The 16,632-nt window shown below is 30.5% G+C and overlaps 1 protein-coding gene across 1 annotated transcript in view; it reads right to left on the bottom strand.

Moving 5' to 3' along the window:
- The window catches only part of LOC127698927 (proteasome activator complex subunit 4-like), a 64,456-nt gene that overhangs the window by 18,900 nt on the left and 28,924 nt on the right, over window positions 1-16,632 (bottom strand). Inside the window, exons 22-41 of the mRNA XM_052202658.1 lie at window positions 15,970-16,028; window positions 14,095-14,157; window positions 13,464-13,519; window positions 12,851-12,949; window positions 12,532-12,594; window positions 12,088-12,183; window positions 11,603-11,728; window positions 11,050-11,241; window positions 10,166-10,305; window positions 9,731-9,784; window positions 8,912-9,041; window positions 7,784-8,022; window positions 6,866-7,061; window positions 5,800-5,964; window positions 4,530-4,634; window positions 4,063-4,154; window positions 3,223-3,354; window positions 1,968-2,119; window positions 1,093-1,197; window positions 540-616 (exon numbers count right to left, since the gene is read on the bottom strand). Of these exons, the coding sequence (XP_052058618.1) occupies window positions 540-616; window positions 1,093-1,197; window positions 1,968-2,119; window positions 3,223-3,354; window positions 4,063-4,154; window positions 4,530-4,634; window positions 5,800-5,964; window positions 6,866-7,061; window positions 7,784-8,022; window positions 8,912-9,041; window positions 9,731-9,784; window positions 10,166-10,305; window positions 11,050-11,241; window positions 11,603-11,728; window positions 12,088-12,183; window positions 12,532-12,594; window positions 12,851-12,949; window positions 13,464-13,519; window positions 14,095-14,157; window positions 15,970-16,028 (2,341 nt within the window). The remainder of the gene's footprint in view (window positions 1-539; window positions 617-1,092; window positions 1,198-1,967; window positions 2,120-3,222; window positions 3,355-4,062; window positions 4,155-4,529; window positions 4,635-5,799; window positions 5,965-6,865; window positions 7,062-7,783; window positions 8,023-8,911; window positions 9,042-9,730; window positions 9,785-10,165; window positions 10,306-11,049; window positions 11,242-11,602; window positions 11,729-12,087; window positions 12,184-12,531; window positions 12,595-12,850; window positions 12,950-13,463; window positions 13,520-14,094; window positions 14,158-15,969; window positions 16,029-16,632) is intronic.

Here is a 16,632-nt window from a genome sequence, read left to right on the forward strand (position 1 = left end):
TTGGTACCATAACCCCCAAAATCAATCCCAACCTTCCTTTTATGGTATTTCCATTCACTTAAACTAAAGTTAGAGTGTGAAAACCAATGTGTCTTCGGACGACGACGGCGACGATGACGCCAACGTCATACCAATATACGACCACAAATTTTTTTTGCGATCGTATAAAAATGTGACTTATCCATTTTTTACCATGTTAAAGTTATCTGTTAAAAAGAAGGTAAATGTAGTCCGTCGTCATTTCATTTTGTTTAAATATGTCATTGATAGCATTGGGTAAACATTAATAAATTATCTGCCTCTCAGCTTGATAAGAAGATTTTACTTTATTCTAAATCAAACTCGTTTCATTTTCACAATCCAAACTATTAATCATACTAAATGTAAAAGAAAAAATTTCAGAAAATATTGATCTATCAATAATTCAAACGTTTATGCTAGTTCCTTGGAGTTTGAACCAACAAGTAACAAATGCACTTTCAAAGACATTTTCCTTTTCAACAGAATGAGATTTTATTTTAATTGAAGGCAGTACTTACAATAGGAAGAATAGGAAATATTTCTGGTGGTGCTGTAGTTAATGTTCTTCCTAAACTGTTAGTTAACCATTTCATTACTGTAAATAAAGGAACACAATGTACATCACTGTAAATTAAAGGAACACAATGTGTAATTAAAGGAACACAATGTGTAATTAAAGGAACACAATGTGTAATTAAAGGAACATATTGTGTAATTAAAGGAACAAAATGTACATTACTGAAAACAAAATGCTGTCAAAATGACAATAAACTAGGTTTTTATCAAATTTATTAGTGTCATTTTAAAGCAATGAAGGACCACTCCTGAACAGCAAAAGCAAAAATCATCAATATGGACACCAATCTCAATTTTCTCACCACTAGCAACATATTAAAGTTTAAATAGCATCGGTAGAACAGCTCTTATTTAGGATCCTACTGAATATTCTATGACAACAGTATCTTGACTTGATTTGTATCATTTACCATTCTTGCTTTATCATATCCAAAATGCATTTTGGTAGAAAGTACATTTTAGGCAATAATGTTCAAGGGTTTTTAATATACTTACTAGTTTTACATAATCTAATGGCTATTTTTCTTTCATCAGTTTCTTCAGTATCGACATTCATAGGCTCTTCACCATTAGTATCATCTACATGGTTTACTTTATCATCTATAAATACAAAACAACATAATTGTGTGTTGGTAATAATAAGTAATTAAATTGACAACTATGAATGATTTTTTTATCAGCAGGCAATGGGATTATTAAGATAGAACACATTTATGATTTTTTTTTTCCGTAAACCAAAAGAATTAATACATATTAAAAATAATACTGTTACATCAATTTTACTTCAGATGTTCTAAAGTAAATTCTTAAAATCAACTAAAAAGTCAACAATCATGACAATATCATAACCCCTTATGTTGCTTTTAACATACAATTATTGCAATTTCATACAGTTCTGACAATTTCATTATCATTTATTCAAAACAACGCAAGTTACAAGAGTGTTCAAATATGGTGTCAACTTTTTATGTTCAAACAACAAAGAGAGATATCGTTACAATTGTGGATTTTGATTCAAATAAAAATTGATTTTAAAATTTGCTTTGCACTGTTGAGGTGGGATCAGGTCTAAGAAATTGAAATATTTGTTGAATAAATCGTATTTTCAGCTATAACTCTTCATCTTGAACCCAAAACCGATGATCACCGGCTTAGCTTAGGCCAGTGTCACATCAAATAGTAGCTTACCTATGAAAAGTGTTTTTTAAGTTTCCTTGTTAATAAAGATGATATTGTGTATTTTTTCATGACATTAAATCCATACACATTCTAGTCAAAACTAAAAGCAAGATGGTTCTCAACCTATCACAACTGCATGGTCTAAAATATTACCCATAATTAATTTGATTCTGCAACAGCTTATAACATACCTGTTTGATTTGAATCCAATTCATCTATGACAGTAAACTTTAGACTATCTAGCTGAGGTATTACCAGATCCAGGAATGGTTTCTTCTTAGGTGAAGAAGTATCACAGAAAGAACTGACTTTATAGTCAAACAGGAACAAATCAGATATCATACTGAAAATAAACATTTAACTTATTTATATTTCATTTTTTACAACCATGGTAGAAACTAATTGGAAAAGACCTATTAGGTCTGTATTTGAAAATAGAATCCATTTTATCTGTGCAGTACAAAAGTATTGTTAGTTGTGAAAGTTTTACACTTATTAAGGCTTCCACTATTTCATGTTGAAAAAAGTAAAATGACAAAGATACCGAACTCCAAGGAAAATTCAAACTGGAAAGGCCTTTATCAAATGGCAAAACTAAAAGATAAAACACATCAAACGAATGGAAAACAACTGTCATATTCCTGACTTGGTACAGACATTTCCATATGTAGAAAATGGTGGATTAAACCTCTCACTTGTATGACATTCACATACAATTCCATTATAACAATCATTCAAGGAATATAGGCTTGAGAGCACTTACATGCAAAAGAGAGGCGAAAGATACCAAAGGGACATTCAAACTCATAAGTTGAAAATAAATTGACAATTTTAATTTTAATTTTCCATTAAATTTACATTTCCAAGGAACATAACTCCTTCAAAAGTAGTTGATTGGCACTTGTCTGAGGCATTCCTGATGTAAACCTTTGATATAAATTTCCAAAAATTCTGTCAATAATTATACACTTGAGAGCGCTTACAAGAATGGACGGATGGATTGACAGACAAACACATGGTATTTCTATGTCCCTCATTTGGATTTGAAGTACAAAAAAAAAGACTAGTTTGTACATGTAGCTGGTGGAAATATGTTAGCTTCAGTTGTGTCAAACTGACTTAAATTGTATGCATGTTATTCAATTTAACCAAGATGAAAACTGCTCCTTGGGAAAACTTTTCAAACAACAGGGTATATCAGTCACACTACAATAGTGAATGACATCATGTAAACTGATGGGACAGCTTCAGGGTAGACTCTAAATGCACCAGTGATCACATTACAATGTGATTAAACACTAGGTATATGGAAAGAACAATACCCACAGTCAACTCACAGAAACACAGAAAATTTTAATAAAAGATTTATGACAGGCTATTGAAATCTCGATATTTCAACAGAAAAAATATATGCCTAATATAGGGAAAATAAGCAGAAAATATTACCTTCCAATTCTATCCCTGACAATTTTATATGGATGAGATAAGTGAGGCTGTACATATGTAAGAACTCTATGAAGTAAGTCAGGAACTCTCCATTCTTGTTGAATCAAAGCTTGCTGCAACGCATACAGACGACTGTAATAACAAAATTTTACAAATATTTAATTTAATGAATAGATGGACTAAAAGTGGCAATTTCAACTAATGTGGATCATTATTATTCATAGAGTAGTGATATTCAGGGATTTAGTTGGTATAGGTGAACCAAATTTAAATGTTCATCAAAGTACAAATTACATATAAATCAGGAAATCAAGAATCCAAGAAATTACAGTTTTTTCCTCAGTCCATGAAAATTTGTACCCATGAATATAATGAATCCAAAGTATATTAAAGATGGCAACATGTTTATTTGATATGAAAATGAACCATGTACTTCACCATTAATCTCATTATCTACTTAAGCTTTAATAAATTTACATAAAAACATTGTTGTACTAGATGAATCCATTTCAGCTTTTTAATATTATTTGTTGTATGTAAATGTCAGTAAGGGCTAAATATTTCCTGCTTTTATTTTTTTATCAGAGTGTTATTAAAATACATAAATATCATTATTAATATTGACAACGATTTCAAGATGTTCATTCACTTTTTCATAAAAACAGGTATGCCTCTACAGTGAGGCAATTATATATTTCTCCAAAGAAATAGAGGTATAAATAAAAAAATATCTTTATTTCAACAGTACAGATTTTACATTGAATTGTTGCATTTTCATAAAGATAGAATGCCTATATGGTGGTTTGACAAGCAGTGTCAGTTGCACAGTACAGAACTTACCTTGTATCACCAAATGATCCACCTTCCCCATTCAGAGGGTTTTCCAACAGGAGCTCAAAAAACTTATATATCTTCCTTGGATCTCTACTTTCCTGTTGAAAAAAATGAATATAAATAATAGCAAATTGAGAAAAAAAATTATTTACATGGATATCTAACCCACAAAAAATAATTTGATGATACAACAGATTGAAAGCTGATATTTTACATTGAATTGTTGCATGACTGAAAAACATAGGTGATTAGGAGGATAAGTTAGTGCAAATAAAAATGAATGAAATACAATTGTTTTATTACAATATTAGGGACTGATAATTTTTACTCTGCTTGGTGACAGCACAGTTTATTAGTACAAGGCAAGTTTAGATATCTAGACTAGAACTAGGAAATTACTCTGCATCCGCGAATTGATGATTTCTCCAAAGAAATAGAGGTATAAATAAAAAAATATATACACCAATACTTACAGAAACTGATGAGAAGAAATTACCCCAGTCAGAAATAGTTGACACAGTAATTACACTCATTGCTTTTCGAATCACAGGAAGTGCCCAATCCCACATTGCTTCACTCTGAAATAAATTCAAAATACAATAATGCATGCCTCCTTACATCAATTAATATAAACAAGAATGTGTCCATAGTACACAGATGCCCCACTCGCACTATCATTTTCTATGTTCAGTGGACTGTATAATTGGGGTCAAAACTCTAATTTGGCATTAAAATTAGACAGATCATATCATAGGGAACATGTGTACTAAGTTTCAAGTTGATTGGACTTCAACTTCATCAAAAACTACCTTGACCAAAAACTTTAACCTGAAGCGGGACAGACGGACGGACGGATGAACGGACGGACGAAGGAACGGACACGCAGACCAGAAAACATAATGCCACTACTACTATCGTAGGTGGGGCATAAAAATATTTTTTAAAGAGGAGAAGGAAACTCATATGCAGAGAACAAATATTTTTATATACAATCAAAAGTAGGAACTGTGTTAAGATAGTTTCACTTGTTCCTTTATAGTTTTTACAAATATAAGGATTGTTAATAATCAATTATCTTCCTTCCCCTCCTTTTTCTTTAACTCTTTATGGAAAATATATATAAAATTATTCTGCTGACTACTGTGACGTTATACTGCATTGTTGATTCTAGCATGGCAGAAGTTTCCAAACAAGATTACTTTAAAAGAATGTATGAACAAATGCTTTGGTCAGGATATTGACATTGACGGATAGTTCCAATCCTGAACAAAACAGAAAGCAGTTTCATGTATACGACAAGGGTGATCACAAAACTCATGTAGTTAATATGGTTCAAAGTTTCTGATTGATGAAGACATTCACTGTCATGAGCATCATGGTATTGTGGTTTACCAATAGTAACTCATTAATAAAACGTGAGTCTTTCAAGGATGACCTGGGCCAACTGCTCTCTCCAAATAATATAAGAAAGTTAATGTTTTGGTATTGAAAACCCCAAAAATCAATGATAAAAAATTAAAAAAGTAGCACCTGTACAAGTATCTGTACAAGTTTGGTAGATTTCTGTCAACCCATTTTTAAGGAGTTACTGATAAACATAGTCCAACACATATGACGATGCAATGACGCAAGAATTGATCCCCATGTCCCTACTACAGCTTTGGTGTCAGGCGAAACAATAAACATTATAATTTCAATAATAAGAAAATGTCTATAAGACAGCATTGCTGTTACAATTATTACCATTTCATAAGGCCAATGTTTAGCACCCCTGAGAACTCCAGACAACATCTCCATTCCACATCTCTGATGACTATCGTGTTTATCATGACTAGAATCTGCAGTCAATTTTTCTATATGAGGTTTGAAACTCTCCAAGAATGTATCACCATAGTTACGAAACAATCCCTGTAAATAATAGGAAAATATTATTAAAATTCATGCTTTTTTTCTTCTCTCCTTTTAAATCTATATCTAAGGGCTTTACCAAAAATTATTCAATAGTTAAACATGTGAAAAGGTTAATTCAACATAAAACAGCACCAAATTTCCAAGGGAAAACCTTTTGAAAAATTCAATACAAGACACATAAAAAATACTTAAAAGACTAACACTTGGAATTTAACATGCTTTTACTTTTGTTTCAAAAGAAGTAATATGATACATTATTAACTGAAATTACTTTCATCATGTCAATACTGTGACCAATGAAAGAACCTTTCATGTGTAAGCTCACAATCTCTAGGGTCCCTTACAATTACCTTTCCTGAATAAATGGTCCCCACTTTCAGAATTTTCTGATTATCAAATTCATCTGAGGTTTGGATGAATTGAAACCTTCAAAAATTTGTTTCAAAGAATCTGATAAAAAATTAATGTGCTATCCTGTTGACAACAAAGCGGTGACAGTTGGTCTGGTAAAAAAAGCTTAAAATAGTTAACTGCTTTTTGGTAATAGGTAAATCCTTTACTCATGCTACCTGCATTGCAACTTTAAAAGAAGTATGATTCTATTGAAATTACATGCAGGAAATGTGACAAGAATCTTGACATAGTTTTATTTTTACTAAAATATGAAATGAAAGTTTCCATACAAAAAAACAATCTGTCCTGCACCTTATTCTAAATAAACAGAATTCCAATTGGACATGTTGGAGTGGTGGAACCGTTTACAATATTCTGTTACTGCAAATAGACGGCAATCAACCTAAGAAATAAACCTTTAAACTTTACCACTCAACAATTGTCAAAACACGTTCACACTAGTGGTCAGCTCAAGAGGCTAGTTTTAAAATTTCAATAACCATACCTTAAACAATGTCAAATATTTATGCCTGAATTTGTCTTTGCCTTTGTTTTCTTCTAATGCCAAGAAAGACACAAATTTCTGAACAAATTCAGGGTCCATAAATGCATCATAAATTGGTTGTTCATTATCTGGTAATTCATCCCTTCTTCTTTTGATGTTTGGTTGATCTTCATATGGGGCATATACTTCCATTTTTCTGAAAATAAAACAGAAAGAGATTCAAAGATGTAAAACACATTTCACTATGGAGCTATCAGAAATAAACCTTTATGGATTTTTTTTACTTTGCCTTTTGTCAGTTATTTCTAAATGGTCTTAGATAAATCATAATCTACTCTAAATGGATGACAAACAAGATATTTATCAAATATAGAATATCCTAGTTTGTTCCACAGATATAAACACTCGGATTCAGAAATTTCATCCAGTTGCCATCTTGGTTTGTGTTCAGAGGATATACAAGTTTTAAAATCATTTGTAGTAAATGATTCACATCATGTTTATGTCTCTTGGTTCAGTAGTCTAGAAGACCAGTTATTCCAAGTGATGAGATTCAGCTTCGAAAGGAGTTACTTATCATTCCCAGTCTGGTAACATCAATTTAGTAGCATGTAGCAAATTGGTTTTAAGAAAAACATCGAAACTATAAGTAAATAAGGCTCATCACTGAAAGTGAAGCTGCCAGTTTAATGACTGAAAAGAAACCACAAAACCACTTGCAAATTGAACTTATTATTTTTATGTTCTGTAATTAAGCAAAGTTTACAAAGGTGAATATATGACAAATCACACCAACAGTGTTGACAATAACGCACATCACTCCTCTGTTCAGGTTATAAATATAAAAAAATTACTACAACTAATATGTAAAAAATTGAAAATACCTTATAAAGGTAAGTTGTATTAATTTTGACCTACTTTGGCCAGGAATAATATCCCCAATGTGTCTTCTCTATAAAGATCAGTTTGTCATATTTCTCCTTAGTTGTTGGCAAATCGTCAGAATTATACAATATCCATTTATTGTCTTTCCTATCACCTGGACAGAACTTTGTGGTAGGACGTTCTGTTCCAGAAATCTTATGAGGATCTATCACTACTTTTTTATGCTTCCTTTTTTGCTGTTTCAAAAGTGCAGATACTGCTGCTGTGGTAAGCTACAATGAATATTTTTGAAGAATAATTAAAACAGAAAATGTTCAAATCACAAATAATTGCACATATATAAAATAAAAAAATGTATTTCAGAGGTACATCTCACCCAGCATTTTCATTTTGATTACTTACAGGTGTTGCCTAACATGCAACTGCCATTTAGAGAGAACTGCAAAACATATGGTATTGTCAGATACGCCTCACAAACATACATTTTAACAATATGGTGTCTTTTTAAATGTGTTTTAGTGAACTTGTGTTGTTTTACTTCTGTTTATCCCATGTCTACTTCTATTCATACATGTATATCCTACATCAATACCATGAACCAGGACCATGTTTAAATACAATCATCAGCATAAAAAAATTAATGGAAAATTGTTTATAGGCACAATCCTAAAAAGAGATGCATATATTTGACCCCCCCCCCCCCCAAAAAAAAAAAAAAAAACTATTTAAAAATATATAGTTTTAGCATTATTTGTATCAAATAGCAAGTTGATATGATTTATAGATACTAGGAAAAACGTGACAAAATTGTTTTATATGGATTACAACAAAACGTTGACCTGATACACAACAGACAAATGGACAGATGAAAAGACAATCCTCCAGATAAAATCTATTCATTTACCCGAAACCTTACAAAAAGCATTTTGCACTTTTAATGTTGAAAAAAGGCCTCTTGATAAAACCTCTTCATTTGCCCCAAGCCTTACTGAAAACATAGTTCAATATTTATGTTCAAAACATTTAAACATAACAGCCCTCTAGGTAAAATCTCTAAATTGTAGATAAAGTTGGCATTACAATATCTGAACTTTTACATCTATTTTATCCTAAATTTGTAGTATTTTATTATAAGCGTTTCAACTGTTTTATGTAAGTTACCTTTCTGGCATGCAGTGAATCATGGACCATTGTTTTAATATTCAATGCTACTAGACTTGCCGGAACTGGTGTATCATGTCTTAGTAGTAAAGATAAAAACACAAGTCCAATATGACTAAACTTCCAGGTTCTGAAATAAAGTAATGATAAATATTAAAAGTCCAATATTCTCTCTTAACCTACTGTTCAGAAAGACTAATAATAAAAACATAAGACCAGTACATCTTAATTTCCAGGTTAAGAAATAAATGGTGAAAAACATAAGTCAATAAAAAAAAATAAAGTAACGGTCAAGACAGAACTTCAACATGTTATAACTTCCAGTTTATAAAATACAATTAACAAGTCGAATATTCAATAAACCTGAATACTGTTTTCTCTAATTTTCATGCTATTTTCACATGTCTCAATCGGTGTGAGAAAAATATTTCTCATCTCTAGAGAAAACTTTGTTCTCTGCAAATAACTTTTTAGTGGAAAAATATCATAACACACTTGATGCAGTGGTGGAATCTATATGTCACCTTTAAATGAACTTGTCATTCTATTAAAGAATTGCTAAGTTTTGCATTCTATTTAAAATTTCCAAAAGATGATTTGCTTTTCGAAAGAAAAGAAAAAACAGCTTCACAGCAGAATTTGTTTACTGCATCTGTGGGACATCATTTTTCAGTAGAATCTTATAAATATATATATATATATATATATATATATATATATGTGTATATATTTGCAGTTTCATTAATCAAAACAAGTTTTGCACTTTAAAATTAGTTTATGAATAAGAATATGCACACTTTAGTCTTAATAAATACTCACAAATTTCCATCATTCACCAGCTTGACCAAGTCCTCGACAAGTTGGTTGTAAAGTCTAATTATAAAATAAAGAAATGTTTGTATTCGCTTCATGAATCTAACATCTTATCTTGTAATATAATGTGCTGACAGGTTCCTAATAAAAGTTTAGAAAAAGAAAAATTCCTTAAGACATAATGTCTCACTTGCACTATCATATTCCTATGTTCAGTGAACGGCAAAATCTGGGTAATAATTTGACAAATATTTTTCAAAATTTCACCTCATATGAACATGTGTAATAAGTTTCAATTCAAGTTTTTTGGAAAAGCTTGCTTTAAGTCTTTCAAATTAATAAATTCAGCAGAAATAATTATTCCAAATCAATTTCTAGAACATATCTATATTCATTACGTAGTACCATTTTATGCATAAAGTAGTCAGCCACATAACTTACCTAAGATTTCTGTCATTAAGATTTTGTTCGAATTGCTGAGCTGATTTCAACTGCTCAGAATTTAATTCTATTGCATCAGACTGATATGGCTGTCTCTGCTGTAGCAACTTCTGGGCAGCACTGAGAACAGATTCTGTTGTCTGAAAAGGTCAGCAAAGAATAAATTGTGAATGCTCTACCAAGATTCTCTTGCTTTGGTCTTTTAACTATTTTTCTAGTTCTAAATCTACTTTTAAATAATGCATAAATTTTACTCTTTATCTTTTTACTTTTTGTCCAAAATAAACTATGTCATAATTTCTGATTTTCCATTGTTAAAGGAAAGACTTGTTTAATTATTTTAAAACAGCAAAAAGCGAAAAACTGCAAACCTATGTAAAATGTTGCAAGCGGTGTTGTTCATAGAGTACCATCACTTGCTTATGTGACACTGGCGAAAATTCCATGCTCAGTGGTTATAATCAATTCAAAGTAAAGTCTAAGAGGAAGTGACTACTAAGCAGACCTTACTATCACTTACACAGTACACCTCAACATCATTCAGTTCCAGATCAAATATAAAATCATTCCTCAATACATTAGCTGAGAAATATGTGTCAGACAAAAAAATTGCATGCACAGTCAGTATAAGTATTATTAAACAGAAAGTGGCAGACTGGCAGACCTGAAAATCACTTAAAGAAACAACTTAACAACAAAATGTTTAAATCATTCCTAATACAGAAGCTGAGTAATACGTAACAAATGTTATGGAGATGGAAAAACTTACTGACAAGGTGATTGCAGTATACTTCCAACTCCATAAGTGCCAGGGGAAAGTTATTCCACAAACAGGTTATCTAAGGAAAAGGAAATCTTTATAACTTTTCTATTGATAATAATACCTTAGTTACAATACCAGGGCTCTCCATGTTCTTGTCAACTTTATTGATCATATCATCTACAACCTTCAATATTGACGGTTTCTCAGAATGTTGGGCCTGTGTAATGGCAGGCCATAATCCACTGATAATCTCCCAGCTTCTCTTTGTGGCCATGTTTCTCTTCCCACTTCCAAGTATCACATAAAGAGCACCCTGAGATAAGAAAGCACTTTATACAAATATTTTAGGCTTGTTCAGTTAAAATTGTTTCAAATTTACATAGATAAATAGTTTCTTCCAAAGTAAAATTCATTATCCAGGTAAAAAAATCCTGTTCACATAGAACAGTACAGTACAGTTATAGTAATAAATGTTGTAAAACAACCTTGAAACTTTCTGGAAAATGAAGCCCATTGCTATAACAGATCTAAAGCAATAATCAATTTACTGGTTAACTCTTTCTTTTTTTGCAGATAGAATCATATATATTGTTTTAAATATTTTATTGTACAATGTAATATATGAGCGTATAGCTTTAATATAAGACATTGAATATTTTATTTACTTGACTTACTTTGAATTGATATTCTGGTGTTTCAGAGTTTTTGATATGGGTTATAACATCTGGAAGAACACATCTATAGGAATATGGTATGTTATTGAAACTATTGAACAATACAGCTTGGGATTTCTTTCTAACCTAAAAAAAAAATACCAAAGAAATATATAAGTTTAGGTATTATATAACAAATCATGCATAATCCATCAATTCACTTCAGAAATTAATACATGAATTTATTATTGAGATTTTATAACTATCAAAAGAAATGCGATTTTTATTATTGCAATTTCAGGAACAGCTGCATACAAAAATTACTATCAAAATTTAAAATGGGAGTTTGCAACACCTATGGAATGTGTGTGAAGTTCCCCAGTTTAATGGATAGCAACACATGGATATATTGGATAGCAACACCTTGGGCTTTGGGTTTTTTAACAGTGTGTCATTAGCCAATCGAAATCTGAGAAATATACCAAGCCTGAGATAAAATTTCTTACTTCTCTATATCTACTGACAGACAGGTTATACAGATCATTCATCATGTCTCTGTGTCTTTCTGTGAAAATCCTATCACAGCTGTACAACAATCTCATCTGTAAATTGTCAATAACACAATGCATTTATAATGATTGAAATATAATGACAGATCTGCTCATGATACTTCAACAGGAAAAACTTGAAAATTTTCAGTTTATATTTCTATTTTAAGTTCTGTAATAAAAATAATGTAACATTCTTTTTTTTACATATATAATGTTTTTATTTGGTCAGTATTTTCATACCAACTTTGCATGATGAACTAGTCATTCTATAATGTCAAAGTAGCTTATAACTGCTGCCTACAAACTGATATGAACAGTATCTACATCATAATGGTTGACCAAGTTCATAATTAAATCAATTTCTAAATTAAAAAATCATAGAAACTGAAGAGTACTAACCTCTTGTTGTAATTGTACTCTGTCTACCAACAAAGCTCTTATATGTCGCTTTCCTTTTCTCAACTGAAACAAAAAAATCAGACTTCTAAAATATGCCACATGCTTTAAAATTTGAAACTCATCATATGTAAAAGTTTATGGAACTTTTAGGTTACTTTGCTATAAGAACATAAATTGCCCCATCCATCCTCACACTTATAAATGTTATCCATCGACAATATGAAAAGGATACTTTCAAGACTTTATATACATGTTCAAAAAGGTTTCAAGGCATGTTATTTTGTTCTTTATTTGTTTGATGTTTTTACTGAATACTTACATCATCTTGTAAAGCCATTTTTACAGCATGAAAACTTTTCCACCGGGAATCAAAATCATTTTTCTGAGCACCATGAAAGAATAACACAGCTTCATAAATCTGCAAGAGAAATGAAATCCCTAACAATTCCAAAGTCAAGTCTGGTTTAATGTAATCTAATGCAGCAATTCTTATTTGCACTTATTAACGTTTTATTTGTACAAAAAGTAATCTTTATTTCCAGATATTAAGCATTCATTTGAGACATGAAAATAGTACTTTGTGTATTTAAATGTAACTTCTTCTGTTTTAATACTACCCTCTTCGCAAGTAAACTTGGATGTTGCATTTCCTGTATGTGTATATAGAATGTTTGACAATACTTAGATACACGAGAGATGAATTAAGGGAGAGGAGAAAAAGAAGATATAGTTATCTTATTGAAGCCGTTAAATATATTATACAAATCAAGATAAAACAGTCAATCAATAGAAAAAAAAAACAATTTAAGTACTGTATAATGTAAAAATAATGTGAAGTAGAGCAGTTAAAATGAAACTGAACACAAAGAGAAGGTATTTTCTTACCAAAATATTTTATAAGTGTTACTAACATTTATAACAATTAAACTTACAGATAATATTTTAAGCATTCCTTTTGTATCATCTTCACAAGTTAATGTCATATGAGCTGAAAAATATCGAAATAAATTTTCTGTATATAAATAACTCACATATTTCTAATATGGTAGTAAAATCAATCAGAATTTAATTCTTCTTTCAGTAGTTTTATTGTAAAAGTTTTGATGGATACACATGTTGTTTCATACTAAAAATGTGCACATGAAACTATGTTTGTGACCACGACTTTGCAGACAGACATTCCAACCCTATATGCCCCACATCTTGTGGTAAATATATCTTCCAGTAGTTAATGTCAACTGAAATACAACAGTGGTTTGATCATATTTTGTCTGCAATAATATAATCTTTAGTATGAAACATTTTGAAATTCATTCTGTAGCAGTAAAAATTAATTAACAAAGAGTATCCATTGACACTAAGGGCCATCTTGCTCTTGCTGTAGGTGTCCACTGTTCATTTCCCTTAAGAACTTCCTTTAGCTGTCCAGATAGAGAACAGCAATAGTAGCACTTTTCATTGGCTATTTCTTTGTATATCATGTTTTGTTGTCCCAAGTGTACCCAAACTTATCATTTCTTTTCCGATTTACAAAATCCCTTTGTCAGATTCTGGTCTACTTACATATCAAGGTTCTCATTGCAGTAACCACAGCTTCTCTTATATTTCTACCATTTAATTTGATCTCTAAAATAGAATATATTTAAATTCACTTTCTTGGAAAGAAATTAGAAATGTAAGGGAAAAAAAAAAGGTCAGAAAACTACTGAAAATTTTCGTTTGTTTTTTTGGGAAACTTCTGCAAACTAAATTGCAATATTCCTACATCTAACAATTCTTGAAATCATTGCAAGTAACAATGAAAGACTTGCTATTTTAATTTCCTGTTTCTTCAATATCAAAGTTAAAAAGAGGTCATTGTTTTTCAATCATTTTCTAATATTTTTATTCTCATTGAGATAAGGAAATGAGTTTAAACTTAATTTGTTCTGTCTGTGAGAATATTCATCTTACATTATAGTCTGTTTCAAATTTGTTAAATGAGATAGAAATTTTCTAATCTAAGTTACACCCTGCTTCCTAAATTTGATTCATTACCCTGGAAAATCATAACTGAACTGTAAACCTTTGAAAATAACCTACATATTGATGACCAGTATACATGTCCATCCAATTAAAGTCTGCTTTAAGATGGCTTAATGCTTAATACCCCCAAATTATGTGAATTTGTTATGGGTGTGACCTGGGGTAATACAATACCTAAATATATATTGGGTCTGCTATTTGACAAACATAACAATACAGTTTGAGCATCATATAATAATTAAACAAAATTTCCTAAAAAAATATATCAATATACCACATTAATTGAACTCAAACAATAACATGTTTAAAACTGAACTGTAAACAAAAGATGTCTGCAACTATTCATCTGTATGAAGCAGTTTGAGTTTGTGTTAAAGAAAAAACATTAAAACAATACCATTAATTCTATAAAACCTTAGTTTGAAGTTCTTACCAGAACATTAAAGGACAGATCAACATAAATTGCTTTCATTTGTTTATTATTTTTTTTTAAATGTGTTTAGCATGAGATCATATTTAAATACTAATTTTGTTGTCAAATAAAAGTCAGCTATTACTTGAAAATCTTAAGATTAAAGACACCAATTAATATGCAAAAACAGCAGAATCAACTTTATTCAAAGTTTTTTTTTCTCAAAAACTACAAGACACAGATTGTAAGAGCATTGGGTAGCTATTTATTTGCCGCTGCATGTTAAACACCAAAAATAGGCTTATCCCTGACATTTTTTTTGTTAAAAAAAACGCACATACTATGCTTTTAAATGTCCAAATACAATAATAAGGAGTTTCTGAAAATTAAAAGTTTCATTGGTGAACATGTTAAAAAAAAAGATATATTTTTAAATTCCACTAATTAGACAGTCCCTGATGACCACTGAAAAGCCAATCAATACTTAATTTTAAGACAGTCAAAACCTTTCAACTTAGGAAGATTTAAACTTACTATGATCACTATAAATGAATGGACAATATCTGCCATGGGATGACAAAGTTATGAATGTAAGTAAAAACCAAAATTGAATACTAACCGACGAATAGCTCTCACCTTTTTGTATCCTTGACTCCACTTAAAGACATTGTTGTTTGTATTGACACAAAATGTCTAGTTCTAATTTAAATTGTGTAAACATACACAATCATGTATATCGATGTTTTCAATATTTACATTAATCATCTGTTTTTATATTGATACATGCATATAACTAAATCAATGAATCTTTAGTCTTCACTCATATTAACCACTTATCAACACCTAGCCTTTAACAAAGTTTGATGATGTTTAATTGAGTGTATACACAACTGTAATACAAAAAATTTACTACAATATTCCCTAATCAACTTTATTATGAAAGTATAAAATCACTTATTACCACAGAAGTATACTAAATTACAGAGAACATTAAAACTTACCCAGGTCTCCTAATGAACAGGAACATGTAAATCTAAGCAGAGGTACTTGGCTTTCAATACTAAAAAAATTTATATATAAATTACTCAATCATGCATGTATTAGAATGATAGTTTCAATTTCAAATTTAAAGTAAATTATCAGAACTATTACAATTTCCACAACAAAAGGAACCAACAAATAAAAACAGTATTTTGGACAGCAATTTATATGAACTGTAGAAAAACTGGTGTGTTCAAGCTCTCAACGCTTTGGTTTCCCTCTAAAAACAACACATGTATAAAACAAGAGTGCACACACTGAAATGTCTCGCCTTCTTTACTAATCATTGATATTATGTTGATAGTCCTAAATATAAAGCTTTATTTCAACTGTCACATAAACTTAACATTAACCAAGTAAACTAAACATTGACCAATGAACCATGAAAATGAGGTCAAGGTCAGATGAACCATGCCAGGCAGGCATGTACAGCTAACAATTCTTCCATACAACAAATATAGTTGACCTATTGCTTATAGTTTAAGAAAAACAGACCAAAACACAAAAACTTAATACTGAGCAATGAACTGTGAAAATGAGGTCAAGGTCAAATAAAACCTGCGCGACTGACATATAGATCATAAAATATTTCCATACATCAAATATAGTTGACCTATTGCATA

The sequence above is a fragment of the Mytilus californianus genome, unplaced genomic scaffold (genome assembly GCF_021869535.1).
Source record: "Mytilus californianus isolate M0D057914Y unplaced genomic scaffold, xbMytCali1.0.p SCAF_4, whole genome shotgun sequence".
NCBI lineage: Eukaryota > Metazoa > Mollusca > Bivalvia > Mytilida > Mytilidae > Mytilus > Mytilus californianus.